General features: G+C 41.1%; 1 protein-coding gene across 2 annotated transcripts in view; it reads right to left on the reverse strand.

The window, feature by feature from the left end:
- The window catches only part of KLHL32 (kelch like family member 32), a 157851-nt gene that overhangs the window by 24497 nt on the left and 118168 nt on the right, over positions 1-15186 (reverse strand). For both annotated transcript variants that reach the window (XM_075268195.1, XM_075268196.1), the window contains one exon: positions 2334-3060. In XM_075268195.1, coding sequence (XP_075124296.1) covers positions 2334-3060 — 727 coding nt within the window. The remainder of the gene's footprint in view (positions 1-2333; positions 3061-15186) is intronic.

Below are 15186 nucleotides of genomic sequence, written 5' to 3' on the forward strand. Positions count from 1 at the left end.
CTGCTCAGAATCCATGGACATCCAGAAGACAGGCATTGAGAAAGTCAAGATGTATAAGTACCTGGGCGTGCTCCTCAATAATAAGCTGAACTTGGCAGATCACACAGATGTACTGCACAGAAAGGGTCAGGGGCTGAGGGCCTATGGAGTCCAGAAGGCACTTATGGCCTTTTTCAACAATGTAGTAGCATCAGCCATCTTTTTCAGTGTGGCCTGCTGGGGGAGTAGTATACCAGCCAGGGATAGAAATAGACTTGACAGGCTGATTAGAAGGGCAAGGGGGAGCCCCCTGGACCCAGTACAGGTGGTGCATGACAAATGGATACTGGCCGTGGTGAGCTCCATGCTGGATGACAACTCCCATCCCATGTATGAGACTGTGACAGCATTTAGCAGTACTGTCATTGACCGATTGCTTCACCCCAAGTGTGAGAAGGAGTGCTATTGGAGGTCCTTCCTCCCAACTGCGGTCAGGCTGTATAATTAACATCAGGTTAAGAGAAGGTCACTCCGCACAGAGAAGTAAATGATCTTGAAGTCTTTCTTTTTTTCTTTATGGCTCTTAGTATCTTTTTTTTATCTTCTATTCTGAGGTTTATGTCTTTTTCTTGTACTATTATTGTATTATATACACTGCTGTAACACACTGAAGTTCCCCATGATGGAACTATTTAAATATTATGTTATATCTTATCTTATCTTATCCTGTGTGTTTGAAGTGTATGGACAGTGGTGTCAAACCAATGCACTAAGTATGCCACTGTATGCCTATGCTGTACAGGTGCATACATCTGCAATTGACTTCCACTGTGAAAAGAAAACAAAACTGTAGACTATTCAGATGGAAAAGATATGACAGCTAAAGATATCAAATACTGTACATCTAATATGGTAAGTTAAATGTCACATATTTGCAAGTCAACACAGTTCCACAATTCTGTACTTTAACACTTTGTTTGACCCAAGGAATTCAAGGTACAAACAATAACTTAATCGGTCACGTAAGTGATGGAGGAGACTGACTAACAACAGATTCCTACTCTTTAGTTTAGATAAGTGATATATACATCAAAGGGGATGGCGGTGACTAAATGTTCTATTTGTTATTTAATGTAAATACACTGTAGCTTGTATGCTGTCACATACAGCAGCATAGTGTGTGTATATACTGTGTGTATATATATATATGTGTTTGAGTAACAAAAATTTGTGCAAAAATAATGGAGAATGTGCCTTACTGCAATATCTACACATTGTAATACTGTCCAGAATAAGGACTGGGGAAGAAGCAGGGACTGTGGAGGGACATATCCCTGCGAAAAGATGAATGATCTATACTTGGTTTGCATGAATATTTCCGGCAGCTGTATTTATTTGTAGGTTTTACATCATTTCCACTTGCTATCTCTTATTATGGATCTTCACTGTTTGATGCTAAGTTTCCTATTCATTTCTAAACAGTTCCACAGAGAAACCACATTAGAACTATTACTAGGTATGAAAAGTATGTATTTGCAAAAGACAACTAATAGCACAACCCAAATGACCATGTACAACTGAAATATAATACTGAGGACATGTTAGCGGTCTTCAATGCTATATACTCTGTCGCCTTTTAGAGTATTATCATATCTCTCTAATGCTACTCCCTGATCTCATCTTCAGATCCATGCTGAGTTGAACAGTTCCAGCGAGTGTTGATTTAGCATGCATGGCATTTCTCCACAGATCAGACAAGAGAGTAAGGCTGGGTTCACACTACTTTTGGATATACGTTTTGGTAGCGTCCATTAAAAAAAACAAAAAAAATGTACACCTATCATAACAGATATTAGCAGACACTAACGGATATTAACGTGTCTTTATACTTTTTTTTGCTTTTTTTGTTTATGCTTTCTGAGCATGCACAGAAAAAAAATGGACAGCAATAGCGGACAGTATAACAGACACCCATCTGTTACTGTCCGTTACACATAGACTTTAATGTTACATTGTACGCTTGACGTACAAGAATATCTTTTTTTTTTTTTTTTTTTTTTTTAATGGTTCTACATTTCAAATTTTTTGTCTGCGAAAAATAACGGACATGTGACGTATTTGGTGTAAAACGGACACTAACGGTCACTAATGTACACAAGATAAAATCCCATTGAAATGAATGGAAATTTTAATGGATTTGGGACGGTCCAGCTAGTGTCCGTTGCTTAAATTTTGTAACTGACAATAGCAATGGAAATTACTGATGGTCACCAGCGGTAGTGTGCATGATCCCTTAAACTGTAGCGGCACTTTAATCTGACATATACTGTATACATATAACAAGTCGCACTGACCTGATATCCAGAGAAGGCCATCTGCAACACATCCAGCATGACACGAAAGAGACCTGTCAAAAGACTGAACAAAAGTCCACTTGTTCTTCTTTGGACAGTACCGCTCTACTGATGGCAGTACCTGTCGTAATTCATTCCTGCCTCCTACTGCATAAAGACAATTGTCCAATGCACCCAGAACAAAATGCTCCCGGCAATTCTTCATTGGAGCTATTTCAATCCACGTATTACTGCGAGGATCATATCGGCATGCTGTCCTCACTGCACAGGTGCGCCCGGTGGCATGTTCAACTTCCCCTCCTGCTGCAAATAAAAAGTCACCCATGATTGCCACACAGTGATGGCTTCTCCCTACTGGCATAGGGGTCAGTTCACTCCAGTTTGCAATTCCTGCAATATGAACATGGTCCTGATCAACAGGATTAAAATATCTCAGCTCCCGAACTTTGCAGATCTCCCTTTTCTTCCCTCCAACAATATAAAGTGTGCTGGACTGGTAGCGTGGTTTTGTCCTTATGGTCTGCCACACTGGCTGTGCATAGATACTTTGGTGATATTCCAAGGCTTCATTAATTAGTGCTGTTGCTGTTTCACTGGCTTGGATCAAAGGATGGGAAAGGACGACAGTATGAAGAGTATTTGTATCCATGAGACAGAAACGTACATACTGCAACAATTCATCTATATACTGATAGCGGCAGTTGTGCTCCAGCCATCTCACAGCCAACTGAAAAGAAGGAACAATTTTAAGTTAAATACTTGTTCATGGATTACAGTCATTTTTCAAGAAGTTATATGCCTCCTTTTCCAATTACTAGGTTGCTAACCTCCTCATTACCTTCTCTAAGACTATTATCTGTAACAGCATCCATATCCATCTTCTGCCTTACACATAGAGGTCTATGGAGAGGGGAGGGTGGAGAAGAATGCTGGTAACTAGTTAATTGACTTATTGCCTTGTTCTATGCAGTGGTAGAGCCTTACCTTGATATAATAGTTCTCTCACAGTGAAGCAGAGTTAAGCAGCTGCAGTATCCCAGCAGCCTCACTGCAGTCTCACATTCACTTTACCCTCTACTTACACAAAGTTTTCACAGGCCACTGCGGAGAAGAACCACCTTAACATGATGCTGCCACCATGATAGTGTTACGTTGATACTGGCGGCATGCAGTGTTTGGCTTTAGACTAAAGTTTTGGGGGTTTTTTTCAGATGAAAGTTTCAATAATTTTGTAAAACATCTTTGAAATCTTATGCAAATCAGGCAGTTGGTGCACTGAAGGCGGGACTTCAACTCCTATAGCACAGCTTTTGATGCTCAGACCCCGGTCACCTTCTGCCTACATTACCCCATGCAGTGGAAGTTGCTATGACATCACCCATCCTAATTGAGCAGCAAAAGCAGCGGTCCCACAGCTAAAAGATCTGCCCTGAGTACAGAAAATCCCTAATATGCATAACCCCCCCTCCCCTAATAATGATAAATGTATGTTGTTTATCACTGTAAAGTTCTCTAACACAGTAGCAACAGTTGAATATACTTGGGGAGGTGGTAGACCCCTTTAAATATAAAAAAAACCAAAACAAACACACTCTGACTTTACAAAGGCCGAGGAAACTCATAGATTTTAGGTTGATGTATGGGGCGGAAGTTGCACAGGTAAAGTTCAGAATACTGGAGGTTCTTAAAAATTAAACTAAAGAGGACTTTTCACGTCCTCATCAATTATTATATACCGCTAGAATGCTGACAGTACGCTGAATTCAGTGCACTGTCTGCTTTCCCCATACGTGCCCAGATCTTGGAGCTATTGGTGACGTTAATTTCAGCACCAATATCTACCCACTGTCAGAAGGGCAAGCCTTACAGCCCAGCATCATCCATGGACTGTGAGGAACGCCCCCTAACTATACTCTTCCATAGACTTGTACTTTCTAGCATTATATAATACCGCAGATTGATGAGGACATGAAAGAAAGGTTCTCTTTAAGAACTGATCACTTTTCACAGTATGGGCCACTGCTTTGTTCATAAAACAATTTTCTAAAGTAAGTGTAAAGCCATCCTGTTTTATGGGACTAAGTGGGCTGTCTGATTTAAAAAAAAAATGCTGATTTCATTCATTAAATATTCTATGATGTCACAGCTTCATTTTATAGCAAGAATTTCACGGAGATTTTGTCCAATACACATAATCCTAAACAACTACTGCATGTCAAAATCACTGCCAAAAAGGCAAAAAAAAGGAGAAACTGACAGCAGACAATATGTGCTGCTCTATCGTTATACTTAAAAGAACTAAATATTTTCTTACGTCAGTCGTGTGTACATTCTCTATAATTTAAAAAAAAAGTAATGTTTCCGAGGCTGGGGTGCGCTTTTCCTCTAAATTACATAGCATCATTAACTATTAAACTAAAACACACATCCAGTAAGCAGTTTATCGAAAGTAAATGTCAATAGCAAGTCAGTGAGCAGAAGAAGCACAAAGTGGCCCGTAAAACTGAAGACTCAAATTGTTTTAGTATGTGGCATTTACAGATTGTGATGATGTTCACCGAAAGTTATACTTAAGGAATACTCAACATGTTTTAGTTATTCCCTTTTAACGTATTTTCTCGTGTTAATAATAATAAAAAAAAATCACATTGTTGATTTCTTTATCCTTTCAATTTTTTACATTTATCTACATTGACCACAACATAGGTACATACTGAGGTGTCCTTAGCCAAAACTCAGCCAAGTTAAAAGTGAAAAAAAGAGACATCTACAGGGTCGGACTGGGGTGTCTAGGGCCCACCGTCAGGACCCTGCAGATCAGCGGTACCGAGACACGACGGCTAAAGGTAATATGTCCGGAGCCATGCTGCTCACTCACTATACCATGGGCACCACTGCACTACCCAAACCTACTGCTACACCTTGTATGGCAAGTGAACAGTGCGGCTCCTAGAAATGTTACCATTACCTGTAGCTGCTCTGTCCTGGAAAAGCTGATCTGCAGAGGTCCTGGCTGTTGTATCATCACAGATGTAATATTGATGGTGTATCCTAAGGACAGGCCATCAATATTAGAAACATGGATTAATCCTTTAAAGTGGTTTTCCAGGAATTGGAACAACTCATGTGCCAGGCTGGAGGTGTAAAATAAAAAACAAATAAAAAAAAGCAAACTCACCCGTCTCCGTTGTCCGCCGCCAGTGTCCGTTCAGTATAGTGCTCGTGCCTCCTTGCTGGGAGTCCTGTGATTGCTGAGACCAATTAGGTACAGGATTTCCAGAAATGAGTTGCCACCATGAGACTGAACAGATACAGGCTGGGGACAACGGGGTGCTGGGGACAGGTCAGTATACTTTTTTTTTTTTTAACACCTCTCTGGTGGCCACTACAGTGATAAATCCTGTTTATAGACAACCTCTTTTAAGGGGTTGTCTGGGCCAAATCTTGTATGGCCACTTCACTGCTCCCCGTCATACAGTGGCCACTTCATTGCTCCCAATCATACAGTGGCCTCTTTACTACTCCCCCATAATGTATGGGGAACAGTGACGGGGCCATTATATTGTGTGGGAGCAGTGATGGGGTAACATTCTGTGCAGAAAGGGGATGTTAAACTGTGTGGGACATATTAGGGTGAATTCACACTGAGTAAACGCTAGCTTATTCTGAACGTAAAACACGTTCAGAATAAGCGGCGTCTAAAGCAGCTCCATTCATCTCTATGGGAGCCGGCATACGAGCGCTCCTCATAGAAATGAATGGGCTGCTTCTTTCACTCCGTGCAGTCCCATTGAAGTGAATGGGGAGTGCCGGCGTGTACGCTCCGGCATGAGCAGAGCTTGCCGTATACGCCGGCACTCCCCATTCACTTCAATGGGACTGCACGGAGTGAAAGAAGCAGCCCATTCATTTCTATGGGGAGCGCTCGTATCCCCGCTCCCATAGAAATGAATGGAGCTGCTTTAGACGCCGCTTATTCTGAACGTGTTTTACGTTCAGAATAAGCTAGCGTTTACTCAGTGTGAATGCACCCTTAAAGGGGTTGTCCAGGGTTAAACGTTTTTATGGCCTATGCTCAGTATAGGCCATAAATACCTGAAACCCCACTTTGCAGAAACACAACGTCTTTGGCTACTACAGAAAAAAAAAAAAAGTGTTTTACAGAATCAACAAAGTGAATGAAATTTACCTCATCCGCACGTTGCAGGGAAAAATAAGATGTGAAACAGCCACAAACTCTAAATGTGTGCGCTTCTAAGAACATGGCTGGTTACTTTCAGCTAAAGCAATCGGGAGAAAGTGCAAGGAAAATGCATCAAAAGTTCAATGAAAAACACAGGGTTTTTAGCTGAGTATCGCTGTTGGGCCTCATCCTCATCATCTCAATAAACACGGAGGAAAATGGGGCTGAATTTGCTGTGGAATTTCAGCGCTGAAAAAAAAAGCCTCCTATTGATTTCAATGGGTTCCTTTTTCTGCTAGCAGAAAAAGGCATTGAAGTTAATGGAAGGCATTTTTTCAGCGTTAAAATTCAGCGCCATTTTCCACCATGTGAATGGACACTAAGGCAAAGGCCCCATGTAGCATCCCACAGTAAAAAAAAATGCTGCAGGAAAAACCCCGGCGGCAACGCATCAGTTTTTCCCACACCGCTTATTGTAGAAACTCCACAGATGTTTCCTCTGAGGAGTTTGCTTCCTTTATATCTATAGGAACACTGCCGATGTGTCTGTAGGTATAAATGACATTCTGCGATTTCCAAAACCATAACAGTTTTAGAAATTGCAGTGCACTGCTGTGTGTACTTTACTGCAATGTGTGGATGGGACTGCACACACTATATACCTACACACTCAGGCCTGGTTCACATCTACGTTCGGTAATCCATTCGGAGAGTCCGCATGGCCCCCCCCCCCCAAACAGACTACTGAACGCATTAGCAAATGGTGTGCAGTGAAAGCACACGGACCCCATAGACTACAATGGGGTCCGTGTGGTGTCCGCACTAATCATGTGGACAGGAAAGTAGATTGTGAAGTACTTTTCTGTCCGCATGTTCTCTGCAGACACCGCATGGAAAGCACACGGACCCCATTATAGTCTATGGGGTCGGTGTGCTATCACTGCATACCACTTGCTAATATTTTTGGTAATCCGTTCTGGGGGGTTCCCATGCGGACTATTAGGGGCATTATTAATACAAGGGGCAGGGGGTATTTATATAAGGGCTATTAGGAGCATTACTAATACCATAGGGGAGGGTATTTTAAATACCTCCCTTGTATTAATAATGCTCCTAATAGTCCTTATATAAATACCGCATATCATTAATAGAAGGGGGGGGGGTATTTATATAGGGGCTATTAGGTGCTTCATTAAAACAAGGGGGGCATTTATATAAGGACTATCAAGGGCATTATTAATATAAGGAGGGATATTTATATAAGGGCTATTAGGTGCATTATTAATACAAGGGGGGGGATTTTAAATACCCCCTTGTATTAATAATGCCCCTAATAACTGTTATATAAATAATCCCCCTTGTATTAATAATGTCCCTAATAGCCCCTATACAAACACCGTATATCATTAATACAAGGGGAATTATTTATATAAGGGATATTAAGGGCATTATTAATACAAGGGGGGTATTATTAATAAGGGGCACTATTTAATGGGCTTTGTGTAGGTGAGGATGATATGGGTCAGGTGCCTGGAGAAGTGAGGAGTCAAAGTTGTCTATGTTGCAAACTTTACAGGGACAAGAAGAGCTGGAAGAAGTGGCTATGGCGGTCCAAAGAGAAGAGATGGTAAGTCACAACAAAATGTTAGTCACTGTAATGTCACCACTAGCAACCCCCCCCCCCCCCCCATATTCAGTCCAGCAGGGGGGGGGGGCGGCCTGTCGTCTGCCTCGGGCAGCAGAAAGGAAGGCTAGGTTCACCACTGGCTGCAATAAAATAGATGGTGTGTAAGATAAATAGTGAATAGGCTCCACACGGTATAATGTACTTCCCAGAGCCCCCCCCCCCCCCAGATATAATGCTCCATTATGGCCCCACACAGCATAATGCTCCACAATGGCCCCACACAGTGTAATTTGCTCCCCAGTGCCTCCCTCCCCCCCTTGACAGTATGAAATGCTCCCCTCCAGCCTCCTCAGACCCGAAAGTATAAGTAGAGGCCCAGTGGAGGTGAGTAAAAATAACAATTATACTCAGAGGTGAGTATAAGTGTTTGTGATTATTACTCACCTTCCCTGGGCAGGCTGCTAGTGGAAAGGGAAATGCACATACATTACATGATGCCAGGCCCCTTTCCATTAATGGCACTATCCATAGGCAGCATAGAAGAGTGCAGATCTCTGCTTCTGGAGGTCTATAGTGGAGATAGCAGTTGGGGAATCAGGTTTTCCCTGACCTCTATTATGTTGCTGCAAGCCTCCGGCCATCTCCAGCTAGACATGGGCCCCTACCCCACGACTGAAACATTTCATAGTGTGACTACTCTAAGTGAAAATACCCCTTTCCCATACAGATGTCTAAACTGTCTTTCCACCACCTATAGTGTGCAATTCTTGACAAGCATAAATCATGTGTCAGATCTTTGTACTGACAACACAAAATCCATACTGATTTATTATCTAGTCACCCACCTTTAAAGAGGACCCTTCATGTTCTCTCACAGCTTTGCAACTATTCAACATGCCCTATCTTCAGTTTTGTAGGTATCTTCCCCGGTTCCAGAGATATGGGTGCCATCAGTTTTCACTCTCTTCACAGTACAAGTCTATAGAAATGTACTTTCAGGGGAGCGTTCCTGACTACCCTTCAATAACACTGAGCAGTGAGCAATGCCCTTCTCCCTTCCTTCACAGTACAAGACAATAGAATAGAATTGTACCGTCAGGGGGCCGGTCTTCACCAACTAGCGACAATGCAACCTCTTCTACTATACTACCATGTCTACCCCTAATTTGTAACAAAGACATATAAAGCACTTGGTTCCCAAACTTCATGTGAAATGGCAGCAATCCGTAGTAAGCCACGTGGCTGAAATCTCCCCTATATGCTGGTCTCACAAGGTCATAGGATATATTTAGGGTTCTCATTATGGCTAAATGAAATGGACCTTCCAAGGTTCTAGAAAACTACACTTTACTATAAAAGCCCAGCTTACCCAGAAAGGAGTATTGTGTTACTGGTGTAGTATGGGAATCTCATCTTACAGCAGCAACTAGTGACTTCAGGAAAGATTGTGGGGAACAATTATTATAGACTGTGGGGTACCTGCAACATATCATACCACGGCTAATAATATTACTACCATCATGCTACATCTGATCTGAGGGTAATATAATTACTAAGTATCAAACTACCAAGAATAACAGCAAGATGTTTATTTGAAGTCAGATACAGCGGTAAAGTGAAACAATTGCATATTGAGGATATAATATATCCTATATTACGATAACGAGAAAAGGAAGAGAAATGTAGGATTCGTAAGTAACCACACACCATTGTTTCTTTAATCTATGTGAGAGAAAAATAAAATATAATTGGCTCCCGCTATGTTTTTCTTCTTCTTGCGGAAGAAAAAAAGAATAAAAAAAAAGGAACTAGAAAGGCTGCTGTGAAGGTCACTGAGTGATAGAACTTCCTCAGGGCAGTGAATAAATTAAATCCAGTGGAGGAAAAAAAAAAACAAAATGTGATTTCCAGAGTGTAAAGCACAAAGTCTAAATGACAGTGATTGGCAGGCAAACTATATCCATGCAATATAGAAGACTGCACGTTCTCATTTACCTCAGTGTAGGCAGCGAGCGCCCATTAAACATCCGTCTGATGCCCAAATTAACCTTCTTGGCAAACTGAAAGAGGCACAAACTATCATAATCAACCTTTCATTATCACAGCAGCCTCTAGTTAAAGGGTCAGAATAATTGTGCCATCAGAGCACTGATTGTTTTCAATCAACACAAGGCTCGAGTGACAGCTCAGTGATAGAGTAGTTTGATGAAACCGCACCAAGCCTAATCAGAGCAGATGAAAGGAAAGCATGATTGGTGCAAATGAACAGTCGTGCCTCTCTTTTTTCATTTACAATGTGAAATTACTCTTAAAATCATGGCTCCCCCACATCTTCCCTGTATGAGGACCTCTAGAAAAATCTTTGACATGTTATGAGTTTTGACACAACAGAGTTATAAAAGCCCAGGTTTAGTTACCTCCTGCCGATGTAAGTGGATTTGGAGACTAATTTTAACAAATTTGCTTTATAAAAGCACAAAATGAGTGCAGATTTGCAATACGTAAGCCAATGTTTTACTGTTGTTTTATTAACGGAACGTTTGTCGCTCTCCGCCGTGTGTGTGGTGAGCTGAGAGGGGAGCGGAACATAAATTATTGATTCACTTAAATGTAATGACGTGAGATATTTATCTGCGGCAATCAGGTTACATGTGAATAGGGTTCCCAGCAAAATAGGGGCCAGAAATATTCAGCTGGAATTGCTATGCTGAGAGTCTGCAAAGATATGGCGTATTAGCAACCATTTACAGCCCTTTCATTATGTCTATTTACCATGCATTTATTTAGTCTGCAAAATACCAAGATCTATGCAAATAGAAACTGCTATAACTTAAAGGGGTTGTCCAGGCTTATTCTTCCACTGACACTGAACATAGAGACATGCAACTGCATATGGGGTTGCAATTTTCTGTGACCCAATAAGTACTATACACTGGTCCAATTTTATTAAATACTCACTGAGTGTCTTTCAGATGCCTTTGCAACTTCCTACTCAGCATACAGTTGCATCTCTTCACATCATATGTCAGACCGGGTGTCAGAGTATGCTTGTGCAACCCATTTTAGGATAAAGCCCCATTTTGAGGAAACTGATTTTCTGTTGCAGATTTTGCCGTGTTTTTGAGCCAAATCTAGTACTGGCTACAGAAGGAATGGGAATATATAGGAAGCTCTTATACTTCTGCCTTCTGCTCAATCTGCTCCTGGCTTTGCTTAAAAAAAAACCAAAGCAAAAACTGGAACAAAGAAAGCTGCATTTCTGCTGGGTGGCTTAATGCCTAGTGGCAGGGTACAGGCAGTTACCACATGATGCAGTTTTTCAAGGCAGTTTTTGGCCACATAGTTTTCACCGGTCACAAAGGCTACACCACCTCTACTTATTAACCCTGCCAGTTTTTGTAGCATTTTGGGAATCAGAGGCCATTTTTTCAAGGCAGCATGTTTCTTATGGGACTTTAAGGCTAAAGCCAAGAGTTGCAGAAAAACAACTATTTTGTTGCATATTTTCCTGTGTTTTTTGAGCCAAAGCAAAGAGTGGCTACAAAGGGAATGGGAAATATAGAGGAAGTACTTATGCTTCTACCTTCTGCTCAATCCACTCCTGGCTTTGGTTCAAAAATCCTGCAGTAAAAGCTACAACAAAAAAGCTGTGTTTCCACAATGTGGGGTTAAAGCATTAAAGGGTTCTCCAGAGCATGTTTAAATACATAGTTAATCCATGTGGCAGTGTTCCCCCCCATAAAAAAAGTTTATATAAAATGCAGCAAAATAAAAAAAATTAACAGAAATGCATGTAAAAACACCATAAGGCCGGGGACCCACATTGCGAAAAAGTAGCGTTTTGGTGTGTTGCATTTTACAGTACCTCCAAAGTGGATGGTATTCTAGCTAATCCCATCCAGACAATGCAGAAAAAAAAAATCTGAAGCAGAAAAGCTGCAATGTCAAAAACACTTCCGTTTTTGAAAATCACAGCATGTCAGTTATGCTTATAGAAACGATGACGTTTTCTGTATAGGTATAGCTCTTTTTCTGCAGACTAAGACCCCACGTTGCGGAAATAAAGCAGTTTTTTGGCCTAAAGTTAAAGCCCCAAGTTTTTTGTTGTGCTGGGTGTTTTTGAGCCAAAAGATATGAAGTACTTACACTTTTCCCTTCTACTTAATCCACTCTTGTTTTTGGCTCAACAAACGGCTGAAAAATCTAAGGCAAAAAAAACTGCTTTTCCGCACCGCGGGTCCTCACCCTAAAAATGTCGAACCATGTCGATTATTCTGTGGCCACACACAGTGATATGCTAAGCTATTACCTATTGTATTATTCTAAGTAGCGGCTGATAATTTACAAACCCATTGTAGCTCCTGTCCAGGCCAGCCTCTGCTGCTACCTTCAGGACATGCTGTACCTGACACGGAAGAACGCCAGGGCATTGGATGTAACGTCCTGGCGTTCTTCAGCATTGCGATATAAGTGTAGCGCCGCCTAGAGGTGGCAGCAGAGGCCGGTCTAGACAGAGGAGTGGATGGGTGAGTAAAATATCAGCTACTAGCTATTGGAATACTACAATAAGTAGCAGATGAGTAATAAAAGAATGTCATCCTCCACTTTATGCCATGAAGCAGGTCCAGGTGCTGGTAGTGATAGCTACCCATACACCCCTATAGATATGCAACAATAGATCATGGAGGTGTGCTGCCTTACATCTTTTGGAGAAACATTAGTATGTTATGTCCTGATTTAACTATTAGTGTTTCATCATCTCCAATGGTTCTTTGCTCCACATTATTATGTGGTGCACTGATCCATCACATTTACATTCATACCCAATACCAAATGCTGATGACAATTGTGGTGCTATATACGTTGTGGAGTATCATGACAGTGGCTCCTTTTGGCCTTCTGATAAGCAGGCTCCCTACTTGTTAATGTAGCAACATTATCATTTTGCTCTAAATCCAATAAAAACAGATTACACTTAATTTGCCAACAGTTTTAACAATATAATGGCAATACATCAGTCTTTCTGTGTATAATGACCATAGCTCTGTCTGTAGTAACCAGTTTTGACATCTTCTAATTGTAACTAGCTATTGAGTAGTCAATTGTGTATTAGCATAGTGGCACATCAAAAGAAATAGGCACAACCTAGAGTACTTATAAATGGCATCCTATCCTAGGCTTCCATTCAGGTTCTTGGGCTGCCACTGTATACCTATGATGGGAAAATGTATTATACTGTAGGAAAACTGCACTTGTACAATAATAATACTGTGAATTTAGTTCAGAGGATTGGAAAGTTATCAATCTAACCCTAGTAGGGGACGAATCAGTAAATAGCAATAGCATCAACTCATTTATTGACAGTTTTATCAGTTTTTTCATTACTTTTATCTATATTAGAGTGATTTGGAAAGATTGTGACATCACGTAGCCCATCAATGCACAATTGGATGACCTGTTGAATACATTTTTAATGATCCTTATCTATTAGTGAAACCTCATGCATATTCATGCATTCCTTACATGGAAAGACCATTGATATTTATGAAATCTTTACAATTTTTGAATCCACTTGTGGTGGGACTGCAGGTAAAGTAAACACTTGCTGCTAGTTGGTGTAGGGCCCAGCCATAGTATCCCCCTATTATCAGCTTATCATTAGGGGACCTTTCCTACAAAAAAGGATTGTCCATGACAATTAAAGTAAGAAAGTAATCTTTTTCAAGGTTTTCCTGTGATCTAAAACAATGACTGCTACAACCCTGTAGCGTAGCGAATGTAACATTTCCAGAGCAGTAGTTAATCTCCTTTAAGGCAAAACTACCAGGAAAGTGATCTTTTAGAAGACAGGTTAACAGAAGCTTAACACTTAAAGACACCATACTCATTTAAGTCTGAGTCTGTTACATTAGTGCTGCAGGAGGCCGTACCCATGGCCCTAACCAGGCAAACTTCAATATCCTGACTACCAGGCTTTGATTGCAAAACTCCATTCCCAACATACTTTAGCAGCACAAGGCTGGCGGGATACAAGAACACACTGCAGGGGCTGATTAAGAGAATGTCAGGCTCAGTACTATCAATCCATGAACATTCATACATCTGCTCCTTTCCTATTCTTTGCACTCATGGCCTATCTTATTTTGATTTTCGGAGAACTCTGCTCAGCATACTTCTTACAGAGAACACCTGTTGGCTTGACAACTGTCACATTTTAAAGATGTACAAATAAAGGTCAGGTACATACATGAACTGGATTTACAGGCATTAAAATGTGGGTCTAGCAGCAGGTTTTACATTACCTCCCGTTCATCGGAAACTTCATTTGAAAACCGGAGAACACGTTGTTTTTATAAATGTGATGAAGAACAAGAATAGATGCTTATCTAGACAATATATACCATTGCATATTTTCTACACTGTTTTTACATGCTAGGCGTGGAATAGAAAGCTATAGATGGAAGAAAGTTTAACTTGACTTTCTGGATTTTAATAACTTAGAATGGAAGGATGTCTTTATAGTGCACTACCTTTAAACTTGTATGAATGTCATGTGACAGGTCACTCAAAGGAGTGCACTGAGTCAATCCATTTATGCAATGCAATCCAAGTAGCACACAAAGGTCGGGGCCCCAAGGGACGCAAACACCGCAAGAAAAATCGTGGTGTTATACTACAGTAACAGCAAAGTGGATGGGATTCATGCGAATCCCATGCCCACTTTGCGTTAAAATCCGCAGCGGGAACATGCTGCGATTTCCAAAACTGGCGTGATTTTGGAAAACGCAGCATGTTAATTATATCTATGGAAATGCCAGCAGCTTTCCCATATATATAATGGGAACAGAAAGTCAGTGAAGGAAACATCCATGAACTTTCTGTTCAAAGCACTGTGGGAAGAACCGCGATACGCTGCAGCTGTGGATTTTCCCGCAGCATTTTAGCAAGGCGTTTTTGGCCCGTGGGGCCTTAGCCTAAAGCTGGTCATACACTCCAGATAGCCACAGTCCGACAGCTATTTTTTTCTAATTCCCCAATGTACA

Source organism: Leptodactylus fuscus, chromosome 3, assembly GCF_031893055.1.
Source record: "Leptodactylus fuscus isolate aLepFus1 chromosome 3, aLepFus1.hap2, whole genome shotgun sequence".
In the NCBI taxonomy this organism is placed as follows: Eukaryota; Metazoa; Chordata; class Amphibia; order Anura; family Leptodactylidae; genus Leptodactylus; species Leptodactylus fuscus.